General features: G+C 40.7%; 2 protein-coding genes across 3 annotated transcripts in view; one reads left to right on the top strand and one right to left on the bottom strand.

Annotated features, from left to right (window-relative positions):
- Positions 1-20326, bottom strand: part of GTF2E2 (general transcription factor IIE subunit 2) — an 81298-nt gene extending 60972 nt beyond the window's left edge. The window contains exons 1-2 of one of the 2 annotated variants that reach the window (XM_047772542.1): positions 19986-20326; positions 16540-16712 (exon numbers count right to left, since the gene is read on the bottom strand). In XM_047772542.1, coding sequence (XP_047628498.1) covers positions 16540-16708 — 169 coding nt within the window. In that variant the 5' untranslated portion in view covers positions 16709-16712; positions 19986-20326. The remainder of the gene's footprint in view (positions 1-16539; positions 16713-19985) is intronic. The other variant, XM_047772541.1, reaches the window with a different exon arrangement.
- On the top strand, positions 7908-8290 carry SMIM18 (small integral membrane protein 18). The gene has a single exon (XM_047772543.1). It carries the CDS (start codon positions 7915-7917, stop codon positions 8209-8211), a length of 297 nt encoding a protein of 98 aa, XP_047628499.1. The 5' UTR covers positions 7908-7914; the 3' UTR covers positions 8212-8290.
- Positions 20327-20833: the final 507 nt, after the last annotated feature.

The following is a 20833-nucleotide window of genomic DNA, read 5'->3' as shown; positions in this document are numbered from 1 at the left end:
CTATGAGCCTAATCTATATCCAGACCGTAGAGTAAGCTATATGCATCCGATGTTAAGCGGTTTCTTGAAAATTTCCTTTTTCTGAGCTATTTCATTTCAGCAGTTTTGTCTTAACAAAGGATTTTTCTTAAAGAAAAATCTAGACTAAACACAAATACTGGACTAAAGCTTTCTGATTTTAGATACAAATTATACTAGCTGGTAAAAAGCAGTTATTTATAAGAAAGTTTGTTGCATGTTAACATGAGAAAAAAATTCAAAATTGCTTTTGACTTTGAGTCTAGATTCAGAGAATGCCAATAAATTACCACATTGTAATTTTTATATAAAAGTAAAAAGACCATAAAGGTACTATTACATAGGCTGCATTATACTATAACCAAAGAGATCATTTATAGAGGTTCTGACTTTCATACATTTTAATTAAAATAATTCCTTTCAGAGAAATTTTAAAGTCTCTATTACTGTAGCACACAAGCCATGCTATTATTAAAAACCTTCTTAAACTGTGTTTCATTTTTAATACGCCACAAAAGTATATATTTATCATGGTATTTCAATATAATGTTAACGTTATTCTTAAACTGATCCTCAAAGCAAATACAAAGTCTTTTTGATAAACTACATTTTAAAATAAAAATATGTCCAAAGGAAAATTGGTTAAAAGAAAGAGGGTACCCTTCGAGGTAATAATTTCCATGGCTCAGAACAATCATTCATGTCTACTAAAAATCGGTATCAACTGCTGACCAAATTTCAAATTCTACAAAATCCAAGCATGAAAAAATAATGATTTAGTAAATGCTTGAGTTCCAGTATATTACCTATATACACTGACCTAAAGATCTAACTTCTGCCCTTTTCTTTGCTGGTAAATCTATTTTAAAACTTAAAGGATTTTTTTCATAATTTTTATTCTTCCTATTTCTTAGCCAGCATTCTGCTAGCACGAGCAAAGTATCCCTCACAAAGCCCAAAGGTTGCTATAAGAAAATATTAGATCTCTCCAAGTTCAGTACAATATGGGTAATTGCCTAGGAAACATTCCTGCTTGCTTATATAAAGTATGGGAGCCCCCCAAAAGTCTAAGGTCAAATAAAAATAACTTTGTCAAATAAAACAGCTTGAAACTCAAATTTCAGGTAACTGTAGACAGAAATTCCTACCACCCACACTGTTTTAGTACTATAATCAGCCTACATTTTACTGGTAATGTATCTATAGTTAGTACAGATGGAGGCTCACTGCTGTTTTGCCAAACTACCTAGAGACAATGGCCTACCCCAGAGAGTTCCAGGGCTGGATGAGTTGTTCTATATATAAGGGCTATTACAATTAACTGAACCTATCTCAAAGCAATATGCTTTAAGGAACTAGAGAATTCAATTCAAGGGCTTTTTCCATAAATAGAGCAAAAGCGTAATTTTTTCATTATAGTTGATTTGCAGTGTTGTGTCAATTTCTGCTATACAGCACAGTGACCCAGTCGTGTGTGTGTATATGTACACACACACATTTTCATACTATCTTCCATCATGTTCTACCCCAAGAGACTGGACATAGTTCCCTGTGCTATACAGTAGGACACCACTACTTATCCATTCTAAATGTAATAGTTTGCATCTACCAATAGCAAACTCCCTGTCCATCCCACTTTCCCCCCATCCAGAAAAAACAGTTTCATTCTGATCTAATAATTCAAGGTTCCAGAACAGTTCCAAGTTCTATCCCCATAAGTAGTTCACTAAGCCTTTTTTATTTTATTTATTTATTTTGGCCACATCCACAGCATATGGAAGTTCCCAGGCCAGGGATCGAACCCAGGCCACAACAACAACCCGAGCCACTGCACTGACAACACTGGATCCTTAACCTGCTGCACAAGGGAACACCCACTAGGGCCTTTTAAAACCAGAGGAAAACACAGGTGAAGGGAATATATAAAAAATAACAAAAAAGCATGTGTATAATTTTATATATAAAAGACTGTTCTTACTTTGTTTTAGCATTTCTCTCACTTCTCATAAGGCATGTTTACAGCATTTGCTTCATATAAACTTACATTTTAATTTTTAAAATAGTCCCAAAATACAAGAAAATCCTAATGGTAAATGTCTTTCCACATATCTAATTATGTCTAACCTATGAAAGAAAGATTTAGATTTTACACTAAACAGAGAAAATCACTAGAGCTCTACTGAGCTCCACTTTTAAGGTGGAAAATGACCCCTCATTACAGGGCTTACTTTTTCCAGATATGTCCAGAAGTTAAAGAATTAATGCTCTATATTGCTCATCGGTTGTCAACACTCTTACATACAGCAAACTGTCATTATTTATAACATAAACCTGACATGTATGTACACCTTCTTAAAACTGCTTAGACATCCAAGCAAAACTTAAAAGCACCCCTGGAAGCAGCATATACTGCTACCCATACTCACTATTGCAAGGGTAATTATTATAAGCATATTTGTGTGTGGATAAAGTAGTCTAACCCAATGATAACTAATCCTAATTTTTTAGAAGTAATTCAAACATAACGGACTATTAAAAACAATACACTATTCAAAACGAAAGGCAAGGAATACTCTACTCTCCAACCCCACAAGTAATCAGGCACTAATTTCCGTGCAGCTCTAAGTAAAAATATACATTGTTCCCCTTTTTCCTCTATACACTGTCCAGCACCTTGTTCACTTAACACATCCTAAAACTCTTTCCATGTCACTACAAGTCACCTCATTCACGCATAACATTCTACTGTGTGAATGTACTATATTAATTTAACCAGAAGAATAGTTCACTGATGGGTACAAGTTAACCTCAAATAAGTGAATTTAATTGTGTCTTCCTGCCTGCCTGCCCCCCCTTCTCCCCTCACCTTACCTCTCCCTTCTCATCCCTCTCCTCTTTTTCTAAGGGAAAGGGGACCAAAAATTTTTTTAACCAGTTCACTTGTACTTCAACAAATAAAATGTGAAGTTCCTCTAGCCAATTTTCTAATCATTCCAAAATTTCATTTTTAGGAGTTCCCGTCATAGCACAGCAGAAACAAATTCAACTAGGAATCATGAGGTTGTGAGTTCGATCCCTGGCCTCGCTCAGGGGGTTAAGGATCTGGTGTTGCCATGAACTGTGGTGTAGGTCACAGACACAGCTTGGACCTGGTGTTGCTGTGGCTCTGGCATAGGCCGGCAGCTATAGCTCTGATTAGACCCCTAGCCTGGAAACCTCTATATGCTGCAGGTGCAGCCCTAAAAAGACAAAAGACAAAATAAAATTTTTAAATAGTTAACTTTACAACTTCTTCCCAGTTTTAAAAAGTCACTACAAATTTTAAAAGGCCAACTCATAATAAATTAAAATACAAACTAATAAACTCAGTATAATTTCAACCAGGTATAAGTTACAGATCTATATAGCCCATTTCTAGGAGAAAAAAATTAAAAGTTTGATATGTTAGGAAGATAAAATTATGGGTGATTTTTTTTTTTCTTGCTTTTTACAGCTGCACTTGCAGCATACAGAAGTTCCCAGGCTAGGGGTAGAATCAGAGCTACAGCTGCCGGCCACAGCCACTGCCACAGCCGATCCAAGCCATGTCTGCAACCTACACTGCAGTCACAAAGCTGGATCCTTTACCCACTGAGTAAAGCCAGGTTTCAAACTGCATCCTCAAGGATACTAGTTGGGTTCATTACCACTGAGCCACAACAGGAAGTCCAGATAACGCTTTTAATTTTTATTTAAAACTGCAATGGTTTTTGTTTGTTTGTTTGTTTGTTTGTCTTTTAGGGCCACACCTGAAGCATAAGGAAATTCCCAGGCTAGGGGTCAAATCCGAGCTACAGCTGCTGGCCTACGCCAAAGCCACACCAATGCCAGATCTGAGCCACATCTGCAATCTATACCACAGCTCATGGCAATGCCAGATCCTTAACCCACTGAGCAGGACCAGGGATGGAACCCATGTCCTCATGGATACTAGTCAGATTTGTTACTACTGAGCCACAATAGGAACTCCCTATAATGACATTTCTAAAATCAATCATGAAATAATAGTTTAAATTAACATAGCTCTGCTTTTCAGAAAGAACCTGAAATTCATTCACATTGAAGTAAAAATAATTGTAATAATGTGTTAACCCTCCCAGTAATACCTGCCTTTTAGCAGTGCTACTAATCTTAAAGGGGTTCCAACGCTGAACATTTTCAAGCATTTGTGTGTCTGTGAACATGTACACACAACATTACTCTATTAGGAAGGCTGGGTCAAAAAGGACTTAACTTTTGTCCCCATTTGAGTTAACTTCTATAGGCTACTTGACTATTTGGGTAGAAGAGGCAGCAACAATGCAGAGGTCAAAAGGTAGCCTATCAGGACTTCCACATTGCACAACTCCAACTTACACTGTATTCTACATGAATGGCACCCACCCCACAACACAATGTGACTGGTGCTCCCTGGAGTTGTGCAGCATAGCAGCCCTGCTTTTTATGAGACTGCTTGGAAGAGAAAAACTCAAAGGATAAAAGGGAGTAACTTTGAAAGACAGGGGTCTCCTGACATAGCCTGAAATACTGTAATGTAACAGGAAGTTACTCATGTACCTCTGTGTGTGCTAGACAATGTATTTTTATAAGTCCCAGAAATAACAGAGGCAGTTGATTTAATTACTCTCCATTAGTCTCTTGTCCCCTATTTCAAGACGAAAGGCCACCAAGCACCATGAAAATGAATGATTCTTAAACCCGAAAAGAAAAACGAAGGGAGTTCCCTGCTAGTCTAGTGGTTAGGACTTGGCACTTTCACTGAAGTGGCCCAGGTTTAATCCCTGGTCTGAGAACTGAGATTGGGCATTGAGCCGCTGCACACTGCAGCCATTTAAAAAAAAAAAAAAAAAAGGAGTTCCCATCGTGGCTCAGTGGTTAACAAATCCAACTAGGAACCATGAGGTTGTGGGTTCAATCCCTGGCCTCACTCAGTGAGTTAAGGATCTGGCGTTGCTGTGGCTGTGCTGTAGGCCGGCGGCTGTAGCTCTGATTAGACCCCTAGCCTGGGAACCTCCACATGCCGTGAATGCGGCCCTAAAAAAAGACAAAAGAGGGAGTTCCCGTCGTGGCGCAGTGGTTAACAAATCCGACTAGGAACCATGAGGTTGCAGGTTCGGTCCCTGCCCTTGCTCAGTGGGTTAACGATCCGGCGTTGCCGTGAGCTGTGGTGTAGGTTGCAGACGCGGCTCGGATCCCGCGTTGCTGTGGCTCTGGCATAGGCCGGTGGCTTCAGCCCTGATTCAACCCCTAGCCTGGGAACCTCCATATGCCGAGGGAGCGGCCCAAGAAATAGCAACAACAACAAAAAAAGACAAAAAAAAGACAAAAGACCAAAAAAAGATTTTAGGCGTTTACTTCTGGTCTCAGGTTATCAATTTAACCTCCAAAATACAAGAAGGAAGAAAGGAAGGAACCAAGTCCATGCAAGGAGGTGAAGCAATTTGCCAAGCAAATTAAAGAAAGGGTAAAAAAAAAAGAAAAATAAAGAAAAAGGAGTTCCCATTGTGCCACTGCACAAATGAATCCAACTAGGATCCATGACGACGCAGGTTCAATCCCTGACCTTGCGAAGTGGATCAGGGATCCAGTGTTGCCATGAGCTGTGGTGTAGGTCACAGACACGGCTCAGATCCTGTGTTGCTGTGACTGTGGCATTGGCCAGCAGCTATAGCTCCGATTCAACCCCTAGCCTGGGAACTTCCATATGCCCTGGGTTCAGTCCTAAAAAAGCAAAAAAAAAAAAAAAAACTTAGAAAATATCAGTTTATCACCCCAAAGTTTTATAATTATAAAGAAAACAGAGAAATCTAAGAAATTATTGCCATATTTGGGGCTTTTAAGTCGGTTTTTAATTTTTGGTGTGAAAATGATATGGTGGTTACATTTAAAAATGTATACATCTCTTTTTAAAGAGATGTATACAGAGATGTACACTGAACTATTCCTAGATGGAGTGACATGATGTCTGGAATTCCCATCAAAAATAATCCATGGGATGGAAGCAGGCAGACCTACAGACTGGCCAAGAGTTAATAAATTAAGCCATGTTATGAACACAAAGGCATTCGTTATACTCATACTTCTGTACTGCCTTAAAATTTTCTACAAAGGAAACATACTCACACACAAGTTATCTCCAGCACTCAGAAAATTATCTGCTACACAGCAGGTAATCAATAAACATTTGTTTACAAGTATGAAAGTTTATTTACAATTATGAAGCAAAGAAAAAGCACAAAAAATAATTCATTTCTTTCATAAAAGAAAGCACGCAAATTGTTAATAGTCACTGAACTATGAACTGTGGAGGTTTTTTTTTTTTTTCCTCTTATTTCAAAAAGTCTCTTAGGTAGCTCTTGCTGTGGCCCAGTGGGTTAAGAATCCAACTGCACCAGCTAGGGTTTGATCCCCAGTCCAGTACAATGGGTTAGGGATACAGCACTGTTGCAGCTGTGGCTCAGATTCAATCCCTGGCTCAGGAACTTCCACATGTCACATGCCAAAAAAATGTTTCTTAGCATACAAGTATTTTTTAATATTTTTAAAAGCTTAAGATATTTTTGGGCGTTCCAGCTATGGCACAGTTGTTTAAGAACCCAACTGCAGTGGCTCCAGTTCAATCCCTGGCCAAGCACAGTGGGTTACAGGATCTGGCATTGCCACAGTTAAAGTGTAGGTCACAGCTGCAGCTCAGATTCAACCCCTGGTCCAGGAACCTCCTTATGCCACAGCTGCGGTCATAAAAAGAAAAAAAAAAAGGGAGTTCCTGTTGTGGCTCAGTGGTTAACGAATCCAACTACGAACCATGAGGTTGTGGGTTCGATCCCTGGCCTTGTTCAGTGGGTTAAGGATCCGGCGTTGCCATGAGCTGTGGTATAGATTGCAGACACGGCTTGGATCCCGAGTTGCTGTGGCTCTGGTGTAGGCCAGTGGCTACAGCTCCGATTCGACCCCTAACCTGGGAACCTCCATATGCCGCAGGAGCGGCCCTAGAAAAGACAAAAAAAAGACGACCAAAAAAAAAAAAAAGTATTATCCTTATTCTGAAAACTGCCATTACTTGGCTTTTCTTTCTTTTTCTTTCACTTACCTATTCTTTCCTGATTCAGATTACCTGTCCTGGAAGTTTAAAGGCATGGAAATAGAAGACAGAAATATACTGAACCAATAACGTGAGAAGGACCCACAAAAGCTTTTCTATGGGCCATTCGAAGAACACAACTTTAAAACGTTAAGATTTTTTGTAGATGATAGCTCACTGACCACCACTTTAGTCAAATTTTAAACCAATTCAGCTGCCATTTCCTCTGCCATTAAGAGTTAATTTCTGTATGTTAATCTTTTTATTTTTAGCTGTGCCCACAGCATGCAGAAGTTCCTGGGCCAGCTTAAACTTGCACCACAGCAGCTTGAAAAAAGGCAACTCTCTGTATTTGAATAGTGAATATACATATTTATCTAATAAATGATATACATTAAAAAATATAAAGTATAGAGTTCCCCTAGAGGCAGCAGGTTAAAGATCTGGCATTATCACTACGGCAGCTCAGGTCACTGCAACTGCACAGGTTTGAACCCTGGCCGAGGAATTTTTGTATGCCATGGCCACAGCCAAAAATACATACACATAAAGTATGATTTACACAGTACACTGCATAGATGTTTTAAAAATTGAAGAACACTACTTAATCATTAATTCTGAGAGAAAATAAGGAAGACTCAGGTAGCCTATATAAATTTCCTAAGGAATCTTAGAACTGAGACTTGAATTGACAAATCAGTAGTTTGGTTACATGTGTCCATTCTCTACCTTTCTACAGATTCAAACAAGCAATATAAGAAGTGGAATCTCTAAGAATGGCCTCCCTGAACTCCAGCCTCTGGAATGAAACCACTACATCTGTTTATCAGTACCTTGGTTTTCAAGTTCAAAAAATCTACCCTTTTCATGATAACTGGAACACTGCCTGCTTTGTCATTCTGCTGTTATTTATATTTACAGTGGTATCTTTAGTGGTGCTGGCTTTCCTTTATGAAGTGCTTGACTGCTGCTGCTGTGTGAAAAACAAAACTGTGAAAGACTTAAAAAGTGAACCAAACCCTCTTAGAAGCATGATGGACAATATCAGAAAACGTGAAACTGAAGTCGTCTAGCACTCTACACAAGATGAATAAAAGCTTTGAAAACAGCCTTCAATGACAGAAAAAAAACTTGAGGCCAATTGTTATTACAAAATTGACAATGAATAATTAAAGATTTCTACTAGAAGAGAAAAACAAGTTAAATATGCACTTTTTGTGTGTGTATCCATTTCATTAAATATACAATAAAACTTTCACAAATGTGAGTAATTTATCAATCTATTTAAAATGACACTCAAAAACTAGATAGGCGTTGCTGTGGCTCTGGCGTAGGCCAGTGGCTACAGCTCCAATTCAACCCCTAGCCTGGGAATCTCCATATGCCGCGGGAGCGGCCCAAGAAATTGCAACAACAACAACAACAACAACAGACAAAAAGACAAAAAGACAAAAAGACAAAAAAAAAAACACTACATAGGGAGTTCCTGCCATGGTACAGCGGGTTAAGGATCCAGCATTGCCTCAGCTGTGGCAGAGGTCGCAGCTGCAGCTTGGACTGGATCCCTGGCCCAGGAACGTCCATATGCCGTGGGTGCAGCCAAAAAAAAAAAACTATACAAGATTCCTAGAATTCAATACTAAGCAGAAAAAGATAAACTGGAAAAGACTAATGATCCCCAAATAACTTATACCTAAACAAATCATGTGGACTGACAAATAGAGTACTATCCTACACGTGTTTCGGTTATTAACATGCTACTTAAAATGCCTGCCTAAATCCAAAGTAAAATACCTCCACTTGTACCTAGGTCCCTACTTATTAAAAAGCACTACTTACTACTAGTTTATGGAAAACAACTTTTACATGTTTAAAGACTTAAATTTTATGTAGGATTAGTGTGGGAAAAAAAAAAAGTCTCAAAATACTCAGAAAGGTTACAAGTACTCTTGCATAAACTTTTCATAAAACTGTTTAGTAAGAAAATACATGGTCTAACGTGCGCCATTTTCAAACTAAAACTTACTGGCACAAATTGCATTTCTTGAACTTGTTCTTTCACTATGCTTCTTGTACTCAAACTCACAGGGGCTAAGATACTCAATGCAAAAATACTGCAAAAAAAAGTCAAAAGAGGGTGTTCCCATTGTGGCTCAGCAGTAATGAACCCAACTAGTATCCATGAGGACTCGGGTTCAATCACTGGCCCTGCTCAGTGGGTTAAGGATCCAGCATTGCTGTTACCTGCAGTGTAGTCATGGAAGCAGTTCAGATCTGGAATTACTGTGGCTGTGGCGTAGGACAGCAGCTACAGCTCCAATTCAATTCAACCCCTAGCCTGGGAACCTCCATATGCTGCAGGTGAGGCCCTAAAAAGACACACAGACACAAAATATATAGAACCACTTAACACCTATTAAGAAATATGATAGTTTTGGAGTTCCTGTCATGGCTCGGTGGTTAACAAACCCTACTAGCATCCATGAGGACGCAGGTTCAATTCCTGGCCTCGATCAGTAGGTTAAGGATCTGGCATTTCGGTGAGCTATGGTGTAGGTCACAGATGCATCTCGGATCCTGCATGGCTATGGCATAGGCCAGTGGCTACAGCTCTGACTGGACCCCTAGCCTGGGAACCTCCATATGCTGTGGGTGCAGCTGGAAAAAGAAAGAAAAAAAAAAAAAGAAAGAAAGAAATATGATAGTTTTATTTCTTGGAATGCCAAAGGCTGTAAAGGATTATATTTTATACCCCTGATAATATTTTGCTACTACCCATTAGCAAATCAATGCATGCTTTTAACCACTACACTATAACGGCCCCTAGACCAAAAATGCTATTCCTGGCAATTTATTCTTAGAAGCTAGTTCAAAAGAAAACTCAGGATACAAAGCTGTTTACAACAGCATTACTCAAAATTTTTTTAATGGAAATAACAGCCTTTACCTAATCGTGGCACATTATTAAGGAAATACTGAAAATTATAGCAAAATAGAAAATATTTGATATGTGAAGTAAAAAATAAATATCTGTCAGAGTTCCCACTGTGGCATAGTGGGTTAAGAATCTGGCATTGCCACAGATCAGATGTGATCCCTGGCCCAGGAACTTCCATGTGACACTGGTGTGGCCAAAAAAAGAACAATAAATAAGTATCTGTCATTTTCAATTTAGAGAACCCTAAATGCCAGTGTGAAATCACTTTTCTACACACTATTTTTTTAAACGTTTTTCCTAACATTAGAAATAAACACAAATAGGAGTTCCCACTGCGGCTCAGTGGTAACAAACCAGACCAGTATCCATGAGGATGCGGGTTCGATTCCTGGCCTCACTCAGTGGATTAAGGATCTGGCATTGCTGTGAACTGTGGTGTAGGTGGCAAACATGACTCAGACCCAGCATGCCTGTGGTGTAGGCTGTGCCATAGGCTGGCAGCTGTAGCTCCAATTCTACCCCTATCCTGGGAACTTCCATATGCCACGGGTACTGCCCAAAAAAGCAAAAATAAATAAACAAACAAGAAATAAACACAAATACTGTAACCAATTCTCAAGACTTGTGAAACCTTGATACACAAAATACTCTGGTAACCAGGTCCTATTCTGAGCACTTGTTAAAAACACATTTTCATAAGCAGAAAACTTTGGAGTCCCTGCAAAAGATGGGGAGCTTACAAGTCCTTTAATAGCTACATTTTTCGATAACGTACACTATCAACTTCTCTCTACATTACCCTGTGGTTTATTCAGCCATTCAATAAATGTGCGTTGAGTGCTTCTATGTTTGAGGTATTAGGTTACAATAGCAAACAAGTAATCATTCAATTACTGCACCATACAACAGCTTTGTCAGAAACAGGGAGTGCTATGGGAATTCCAAGGCTAAGCACTGAATTCAAACTGGAAAGTGGAAATGACTTTTAAGCTGAAACCTAAAAGAGAAATAGGAGTTAACCAAAGAAAAGAAGGAAGGAGGTAGAAAGAATGTTCCAGGAAGAAATATTATCAGCAAAGGCCAAGAGGCAAAAGAAAGTAAAGCATGTTAGAGGAGCCAGTAACACCAGGACAGAGTACAAGGAGAACAGTCAGATAAAAGCAGAAAACATTAGTAGGACTAGGAGTTCCCTTGTGGCCAGAGGGTTAAGGATCCAGCACTGTCACTGTAGTGGCTCTGGTCGCTGCTGTGGCTTGGGTTTGATCCCTGGCCTAGGAACTTCCAGAAAAGGTGGGCTTTGTCCAGAAAGCAATGATCAGCTTTAATAATGAAAGTAACATCATCAGGGGAGTTCCCGTCGTGGCGCAGTGGTTAACGAATCCGACTAGGAACCATGAGGTTGCGGGTTCGGTCCCTGCCCTTGCTCAGTGGGTTAACGATCTGGCGTTGCCGTGAGCTGTGGTGTAGGTCGCAGACGCGGCTCGGATCCTGCGTTGCTGTGGCTCTGGCGTAGGCTGGCGGCTATAGCTCCGATTAGACCCCTAGCCTGGGAACCTCCATATGCCGCGGGAGCGGCCCAAGAAATAGCAAAAAAAAAAAAAAAAAAAAAGAAAGTAACATCAGATTCCTAATTAGAAAAATCACTGTTGTACAGAGAACAGCCAGTAGGGAAGTTAAACCAGGAAACCTAGTAAGCAGCTAAAAGGGCAATCCAATGACATAGAGAACTAACCTGGGGTGGTATGGTAGTCTTTAGTGTTTACACCCAGTATTTCCAGCTCTCCTCTTTCTGAACACATGGAACCAGCTAAGTACAGCCCTGTGACTAGCTCTGGCCAATAAGCAGTGAGAGAAGTGATGCGTGTCACTGCCAGACCAGAGTATTTAACCGAGAGGCAAGATCTTCCAGAGTTCTTTTTCCCTCAGGCATTAAAACAAACAACATTTGAAATATCAGCTACTCTATCAGCTTGGGTCCTTAAGTTACTAGCTAAGACCTCTGCCAATGTATGATAAACCCATGGTAGGAAAGAGAAATAAATCTCTGTTGTTTTAAGCCACTGAGATTTTGGAACGAAGATACTCTTAAGCAGACCAAAGAGACCAAGTCTAAGAGCAGGTCTTTGCTAATGTTTAAGAGTTTCTAAAACTGTGTTTACCATGAATTAATTCAATGTAAATTTCATTAAAATGAGAGGTAATCAGAGTTCCTGCTGTGGCACAGTGGGTTAAGGATCCAAATACAGCAGCCCAGGTCACTGTGGAAGTGCAGGTTTGATTCCTGGCCCAGCACAGTGGTTAAAGTGCTGCAGAGGCACATGTCACAGTTGTGGTTCAAACCCTGCTCTGGTAACATTTATATGCCACAGGTGCAGCCATAAAAAAAAAAGGCATTCATATTGGAAAGCTGAAGTAAAACTGGTTTGTCTCGGGGTTTTCTGGCTATGCCCACAGCATGTCAAAGTCAGTTCTCTGGCCAGGGATAGGACGTGTGCCAAAGTAGGAACCTGTGCTGCTGTAGTATCCTAAACTGCTACAGTGACAATGCCAGATCCTTAACCTACTATGCCACAAGGGAACTCCAAAGTAAAACTATTTTTATTCACAGATGACATAATCTTACGTGTAGATAATCCTAAGGAATCCACACAAAAAACTAGAAGTAAGTTCAGCCAGGCTGCAGAGTATAATATCAATGTATAAAATCTACTCTATTTCTACATACTAGCAATGAACAATTCAAATATCAAATTAAGAAAACAATTTCATTCACAACAATATCAAAAAGAATACTTAAGAATTTAACAAAGTAAAACAACACATGAAAAACTACAAACCACTGGAGTTCCCATCATGGCGCAGTGGTTAACGAATCCAACTAGGAACCATGAGGTTGCGGGTTCAATCCCTGGCCTCGCTCAGCGTGTTAAGGATCCAGTGCTGCCCTGAGCTGTGGTGCAGGTTGCAGACATGGCTTGGATCCGGCATTGCTATGGCTCTGGCATAGGCGGATGGCTATAGCTCCGATTGGACCCCTAGCCTGGGAACCTCCACATGCCAAGGGTGCAGCCCTAGAAAAGGCAAAAAGACAAAAATGGAAATAAATAAATAAATATTACAAAACACTGTTGAAAGAAATTAGAAACCTAAATAAGGAAAAATAGGCATGTTAACTGACTGAAAGACTTAACATTGTAGGAGAGCAAGTTTTATTTATTTATTTATTTTTGGCTGCCCCTCAGCATATGGAGTTCCAGGGCCAGGGATTAGATCCAAGACACAGCCACGAACTAAGCCACAGCTGTGGCAATGCCAGATTCTTAACCCGCTGTGCTGGACCAGAGATTAAACCCACATCCCAGCAGTCCCAAGACGCTGCTGATCCCGTCGCAACACAGCAGGAGCTCCTAATTTTTTTATTATAGTTGATTTACAACGTTCTGTCAATTTCTGCTGCACAGCAAAGTGACCTGGTTATACATATATACACATTCTTTTTCTCACATCATCCTCCATCATGTTCCATCACAAGCAATTACCTATAGTTAAAGCGATTACCTATAGTTCCCTGTGTTATACAGCAAGATCTCATTGCTTATCTACTCCAAACGCAAATAGTTTGCATCTACTAACCTCAAACTCCCAGTCCATCCCACTCCCTCCCCCTCCTCCTTGGCAACCACAAGTCTGTTCTCCAAGTCCATGAGTTTGTTTCTTTTCTGTAGATAGGTTCATCTGTGCCATATATTAGATTCAGATATAAGTGATATCATATGGTATTTGTGTTTCTCTTTTTGACTTACTTCACTTAACACGAGACCCTCTGATTGCATCCATGTTGCTGCAAATGGCGTTATTTTGTTCTTTTCTACAGCTGAGTAGTATTCCATTATGTATGTACACCACATCTTCTTAACCCATTCATCTGTCAATGGACATTTAGGTTGTTTCCATGTCTTGGCTATTGTGAATAGTGTTGCAATGAACATAGGGGCACATGTATCTTTTTCAATGAAAGTTTTGTCCAGATACATGCCCAGGAGTGGGATTGCTGGATCATATGGTAGTTCTGTATTTAGTTTTCTGAGGTACCTCCATACTGTTTTCCATAGCAGTTGTACCAATTCACATTCCCACCAACAGTGTAGGATTCCCTTTTCTCCACACCAAGTTCTCCCTATTAAAATCAGAGCTGGCTCTTCAACAAATGAGAACTGACAAGAAATGACAAGCTGAGCTTAAAATTTATATGGAAATGCAAAGGATCCAGGAAAAAAAATAAAAAAATTCAACAAAAAATAACAAAATTGAAAAACTTACACTTCTGAAACTTCAAAACGTCACTAGAGAGCTAAAGCAATCTGGAGAGTGTGGTACTGGCATAAGGATGGACAGATGAGCCAGTGGAACCTAACTGAGATTCCAGAAATAAACTCTTTCATTTGCGGTCAATTGATACTCAGCAAGAATGCCAGTGGAGAAAAAGTTTTTCAAGAAATGGTAAAGGGACAACTGAATAACCACACACAAAAAGATGAATTTAGACCCTTGTGTTAAACCATATATTAAAAAAAAAAAAAAAATCAACTCACAGACCTAAATTTAAGAAGTAAAACTACAAAACTCTTATAAGAAAACACAGGAGTAAATTTTCATGACCTTGGGTTAGGTAAAGTTTTGGGGGGGTTTTTTGTTTTTGTTTTGCCACAGCATGTAGCAGCTTGATGTGGGATCTCAAGTCTCAGACCAGGGACTGAGCCCAGGCTGCAGTGGTTAAAGTGCCAAATCCTAACTACTAGAGTACCTGTGAACCCCTGAAGATTTCTTACATACGACCCCAAGAACACACATGATACTGCATCAATAAACTGTATCCAGAATATATCAAGAACTCTTCCAAATCAATAAGAAGACAATAACCCAATTATTTCAAATGGGCAAAAAAAATCTAACAGACATTTCACCAAAAGACACATGAATGGTCCGTAACACATGAAATGAGGATCAACATAATTAGTCACTAGGGTATTGCATATTAAAACCACAACAATACTACTTCACACCCACTAGAAGGGCTATAATCAAAATGATAAGGAATAACAAGTGTTTCAAGAATGAGAAAAAATTGGAATCTTCATGCATTTATAGTGAGAATGTAAAATGGTACAGCCATTTTGGTAGTTTCTTAAAAAGTCAAACATAAATTTACCACATGACCCAGAAATTCCACTCTTAGGTCTCCAATCAAGAGAAAAAAGAAAAAAAAAAAAAGGCCACACAAAGATTTGTACATGAATGTTCACAGCAGCACTATTCATAGAAGCCAAAAAGTAGAAATAATCTAAATGTCCATTGACTAGTGACTGGATAAACAAACTGTGATACATCCACACCACATGTGGTATATGGGATACTCTTCAACAATAAAATTGAATGAAGTACTAACACACGCTACAACCTGGATGAATCCTGAACAAAGTATCAACAAACTGAATCCCACAAAAAGGATTCCACACTACGACCAAGTAGGATTTATTTCAAGAATGCAGGGTTGGTTTAACATCTAAAAATCAATTAACATTCTACACCATATAAACAATAAACAACATTATCATCTCAACAGATGCAAGGTAAAAGAAGACAAATACCAATGAACACATACGGTACAATTCCATTTATATGAACTGCCCAGGAAAGACAAGTATATAGAGACAGAAAGTTGATTATTAGTTATCAGGGCTGACATGAGAACAAGGAGTAACTACTAATGGGCACACAGAATCTCTTGGGGGTGATGGAAATGTTCTAATTTTCTTTTTTTTTTTGCCATTTCTTGGGCCGCTCCCGTGGCATATGGAGGTTCCCAGGCTAGGGGTCGAATCGGAGCTGTGGCTGCCAGCCTACGCCAGAGCCACAGCAACGCAGGATCCGAGCCGCGTCTGCAACCTACACCACAGCTCATGGCAACGCTGGATCCTTAACCCACTGAGCAAGGCCAGGGATCGAACCCGAAACTTCATGGTTCCTAGTCGGATTCGTTAACCACTGCGCCACGACGGGAACTCTGAAATGTTCTAATTTTCAATCGTAGTAATACTTACACAACGTGGTAAACTTACTAAAAATCTTTGAATTATATGCTGTAAATGAGTAAACTGCACAACACTGTAAATCAACTATACTTTAATAAAAATTTTTTTTAATTTTTAAAAAGATGAGTGAACTGTATGGTATATAAACCTCAATGAAGTTTTTTTTTAAGATAACAACCTAAATTCTAAGTGCAACACAATTATGAACATCTCAAGAGCAAAAAACACTCTACTACAATTCCATCCCACATCCTCAACAAAGTACCTAACAATCAATATGAATGCTGAACTGAAAAATGAACTTGCCATGACTATAAACTGTTTTCTGAAAAATAAAAACTAAACAGCCCTAAACAGTCAATTCTACTAACCAGAATTTTGTTTAGAGCTTGATGATCCTCCATGTTCTAGCTTTGCTTTTTTCTTCTTTGATGATGATGATGATGATGACTCAGAAGATACTGAGCGTTTTTCTACTACAGGAGTGGAAAGAGCTCGTTTTCTGAACAGCTCCCGTTCTCTCAAAAGGCTTGGATCCATAATGCTGCAAAGATAAATATCAGTTTCTTTAATACAGATTCCAGTCACTCCAATCTATATGCCAAATCCACAGGTTTCAACAAGAAACCTAACAAAACTACCTTTTATTAGTTCTCTAGCACTTGTATTTATTCACTTATTCACACAAAAAATCTTTAATTAGTTCCTGTTATGTGCCAAGCACTGTACTAGGCACCAGTAAAAAGAAAGAATTATTTCATTAAGTGAAGAGGCTGGATTAATATTTGCTAGAAATATCTACAGAAAATTCCTGATTTAGAAGGAGTAAGACTAGACTTTTTCAAGTTTTTCCCCAGTTCTAAAAGTGTACAATTCTAGGCCACATCAGTATAACCAGGGAAGGCAGAGGTCATTAACCAACTATTTAAAAACATTCCTCTCTTGTCTGAACCCTGGGGAGGGTCTCAGAAGCACACAAGCTGACTGTGTAAACGTTTTCTACACTGTTAAGACTAGTGTTCTTAAGTTAGGAAGAAAGGTCCAGAGGAAAGAGGAGACTATCTTATACCCTGAAAGCCTTCAAGCATGGGGTAGCTCAATAAATACTTGTACAATGAATAATGGATGGAAGAACATCTTTAAATTGCTCTAGCCTCATTACTAATGGTTTCATAAGCCTTTATTAAATGTCTTGTTTGTGAGGCTCTGTACTCCAAGCTTTGAAAAGTTCTGGAAGATAAATCCTTGCCTTCAAGCAGCTTATGTTGAGAACGTGAAAGCACTAAGCACCTCACTTCAAAAGCAATGAATAAAGCATGACAGCATGCTAAAATTAAAAAATACAAGCACTGGGAGTTCCTGCTGTGGTGCAGAGGAAACAAATCCAACTAGTATCCATGAGTACACAGGTTCGATCCCTGGTCTTGCTCAGTGGGATAAGGATCCAGCATTGCCATGAGCTGTGGAGCAGGTCACAGACGAGGCTCAGATCCCCTCATTGCTGTGGCTGTGGTGTAGGCCAGCAGCTGTAGCTCTGATTCGATCCCTGGCCTGGGAACCTCCATATACCACCAGTGCGGCCCTAAAAAGCAAAATAAATAAATAAATAAATACAAACACTGATAAGAAATAATCAGAGGAGTTTCCCTGTGGCACAACAGGTTAAAGATCCAACACTGTCACTGCAGCAACTGTGACACAGGTTCGATCCCTGACCCAGGAACTTCTACTAGGCATGGCCAAAAAGAAAGAAAAAGAAATAATCAGAGTAAACTTCAGTTAAGGAAGGAAGGAAGGATCACTGGCCCTAGACGTTGAATCAAAGACATGCCTTCTCTCAATTCTTTTGTGTTTTTTTGTTGTTGTTGTCTTTTTAGGGCCAAACCTGTGGTACATGGAGGTTCCCAGGCTAGGGGTTGAATCAGAGCTGTATCTGCCGCCTACACCACAGCCACAGCAATGAGGGGATCAGAGCCTCGTTTGCGACCTACACCACAGCTCACGGAAATGCCGGATCCTTAACCCACTAAGCCAGGCCAGGGATGGAACCTGCATCCTCATGGATACTAGTCAGATTCATTTCCTCTGAAATGACAGAAACTCCTCCCCTGAGTTCTAATCCCTAACAGCAACATGACCTGGGGCAAGCCACCAGAACTCTCTAACTCCAACATTACCATAAGTAAAATGAAGATACTACCAGTGCTTTCTACATCTAGCCCAACTGTAGGAATAAAATGAGAAAATGTTCGTGAAAGCAATTGTTTAAATAGTAGAGTTATAAATATATGTTATTTCAGTACTACTGTTTTGAGGTGGATCTAAAAAGAAATGACAGACCTGTAATACTGGGGTGAGGAAGCTAAAGGGACAGTCTTGGGGTAGGGAAAGTATGAGAAGAAGAAAGAATTCCCAAGTGATAAGGCAGGGGCAACAAGCCTACAACGGCAACATCTGTACCTGTTTATTTCTCCTTGTAAACGATAATTAATCCAGGTTTTTGTAGTGATTTTAACAGATTTAAATAAAGGCCTCACGGTTCACAAAAACCTAAATGCTTACAGCATTTGACCCTTACAACTTTATAACAGGTATTTTGTTTTATTCCTTTTTCTTTTTCTTTTTTTTTTTTTTTGTCTTTTTAGGGCCACACCTACAGCATATGGAGGTTCCCAGGCTGGGAGCTGAACTGGAGCCATAGCTGCTGGTCAACACCACAGCCACCACAATGCGGGATCCGAGGTGCATCTTCGACCTACACCACAGCTCAGTGCAACGCCAGATCCTTAACCCCCTGAGTGAGGCCAGAGATCGAACCTACATCCTCATGGATACTAGTCAGATTGGTTTCCGCTGAGCCATGATGGGAACTCTGCTTTATTCCTACTTTAACACGTAAAATCTGAAGTGAAAAGAGGACATGATTGAGATCACACAGCTGCAAGAACAGAACCAGGAATGGAACTACTCTGGTTCCCCAATCAGGTGTTCCTTACTCCAGACCTGAAATGATGGTATATGGCCTCCAAAACAAAGACGACCTGTGTGGTATGGGTAACGTTTAATGGCACCTGGAACAGAAGGCTTAATGTCTTCCACCATCATATGCTCCATCTAACTTTTGCTCCTTTTTCTCAGACTACTCAGCATCTATAGGGTTTGACATGTACTGAACTGTGTGGCAGACAGGAGACATCACCCTGACCATTTTACATTAAACAATACAAAAAAAACAACATGGCCACAACTGAGTTCACGTGTTCTTCCACTGAGACGCCAAAAACGAATGAAAATCTGCTGGCTCCAAAGCCCACATTCTTTCCACTTTTTCATTTGACGTCAACTTTTCTACTTTTCCTCTCTTGCCTCTTTGCCTGGTGCCAACATGGCTATGAATAGCCGGCAAGCTGAGAACACAGACTGCTTACCTCTTAAATAACAGAAATGTTGAGGCGAACGGCAAAAAAAAAAAAAGTACAGCAGCGATTTGTTTTGGAAAACAAACTTTGCAGAAAACAACTATTACAACTCTAAGTTTAGAAATCCTTCCAAACAATGTCTCCCAAAGGCAGGTGGAAAAAGAAAAAAAAAAAAAAAACCAGTCCGTGAAGGGGCCTGAAATCACAGCCTTTAGTTGGCCGGACACCGTGGTTCCCCAAACTCCACACGCCGGGATGGTCCGGCTACTGCTAATATGAACTTAAAGGCTAAGCAAAGGCACAATCGGCTCTCAGATTCGAATTTCCCCTCTTTCCAACCCAAAAGTTTTCTCAGTGAACCCCCAGCCTAAAAGACAATGCTCCCCAGAAGTTATTACCGGGTTTAAGATCTTCGCGGAGGGAAGGGCAGCTCCAGCCTCCCGCGTGGTGGGAGACCCGCTCACCCCCGGAGGAGGCGGCCCGCGGGAACAACAGGCCGGGGTTCCGCGCCCCTCACACGGCCACCGCACCACCCACCTGAGCCAGGAGGGCCGTCCCACACGCCTCCGCCGCGACCAGCCACCCACGCCCGCTTGGCCGCCGCTTCCCGTTCGTCGTCAGCGCCCCCGCACGCACGCACGCCCAGCGCTGCCCCGCCAGGTCGGGGTCCTAGCACTGGCGGCGGCGGCGGCGGCGTCCGAGGAGGCGACTCGGCCCCGGGCTCCGCCCGCCACTTCCTGATCTTACGGCTCGGAACTCAGTCCCGGCAGCCACCGCGGCGGCGCGGCGGCGCGGCGGCCGCAGAGAACGCGCGTGCGTCATCACGTGCCCCGCCTGGGTAGAGCTGAGGGGATCAACCAGCTGGGGCGTCCCGGATCTCCTTGACAGCCCGGGAGAGGCTGGGGGCGGGACTTTTATGGGAGTACTGAAGACGCTGCCAAGAGGGAAGAAATTTTTCTTTTACAGGAGTAGAAATATGAAGCTAATAGATCCTCCTGCAGCGTGCGCTGGGATCTGCTCAATTCGGGTGACGACGAGAGTTTTCAAGTTATTGTCTACAGGTGTTCTGTGACTTTACATCAAATGCCAATCACCATCGCCTAAACGTCAAAAGAACATTGACGTTTTACAAGCGATGAAGCAAGAAACCAAGTGAAACTAAATGGTGTGCTCAAGACAGCACAGCTAGCAAAGGCAAATCCTGTCCTGAAGTCCAGTTTCCGAACTCCTAACCACTACCCCTGTG

The sequence above is a fragment of the Phacochoerus africanus genome, chromosome 3 (assembly GCF_016906955.1).
Source record: "Phacochoerus africanus isolate WHEZ1 chromosome 3, ROS_Pafr_v1, whole genome shotgun sequence".
In the NCBI taxonomy this organism is placed as follows: Eukaryota; Metazoa; Chordata; class Mammalia; order Artiodactyla; family Suidae; genus Phacochoerus; species Phacochoerus africanus.
This window is presented reverse-complemented; position numbering and strand designations above follow the sequence as displayed.

Excerpts from the sequence above, each read along its gene's own strand:
- SMIM18 (XM_047772543.1), top strand. The coding sequence starts at position 7,915 with ATGGCCTCCCTGAACTCCAGCCTCTGGAATGAAACCACTACATCTGTT.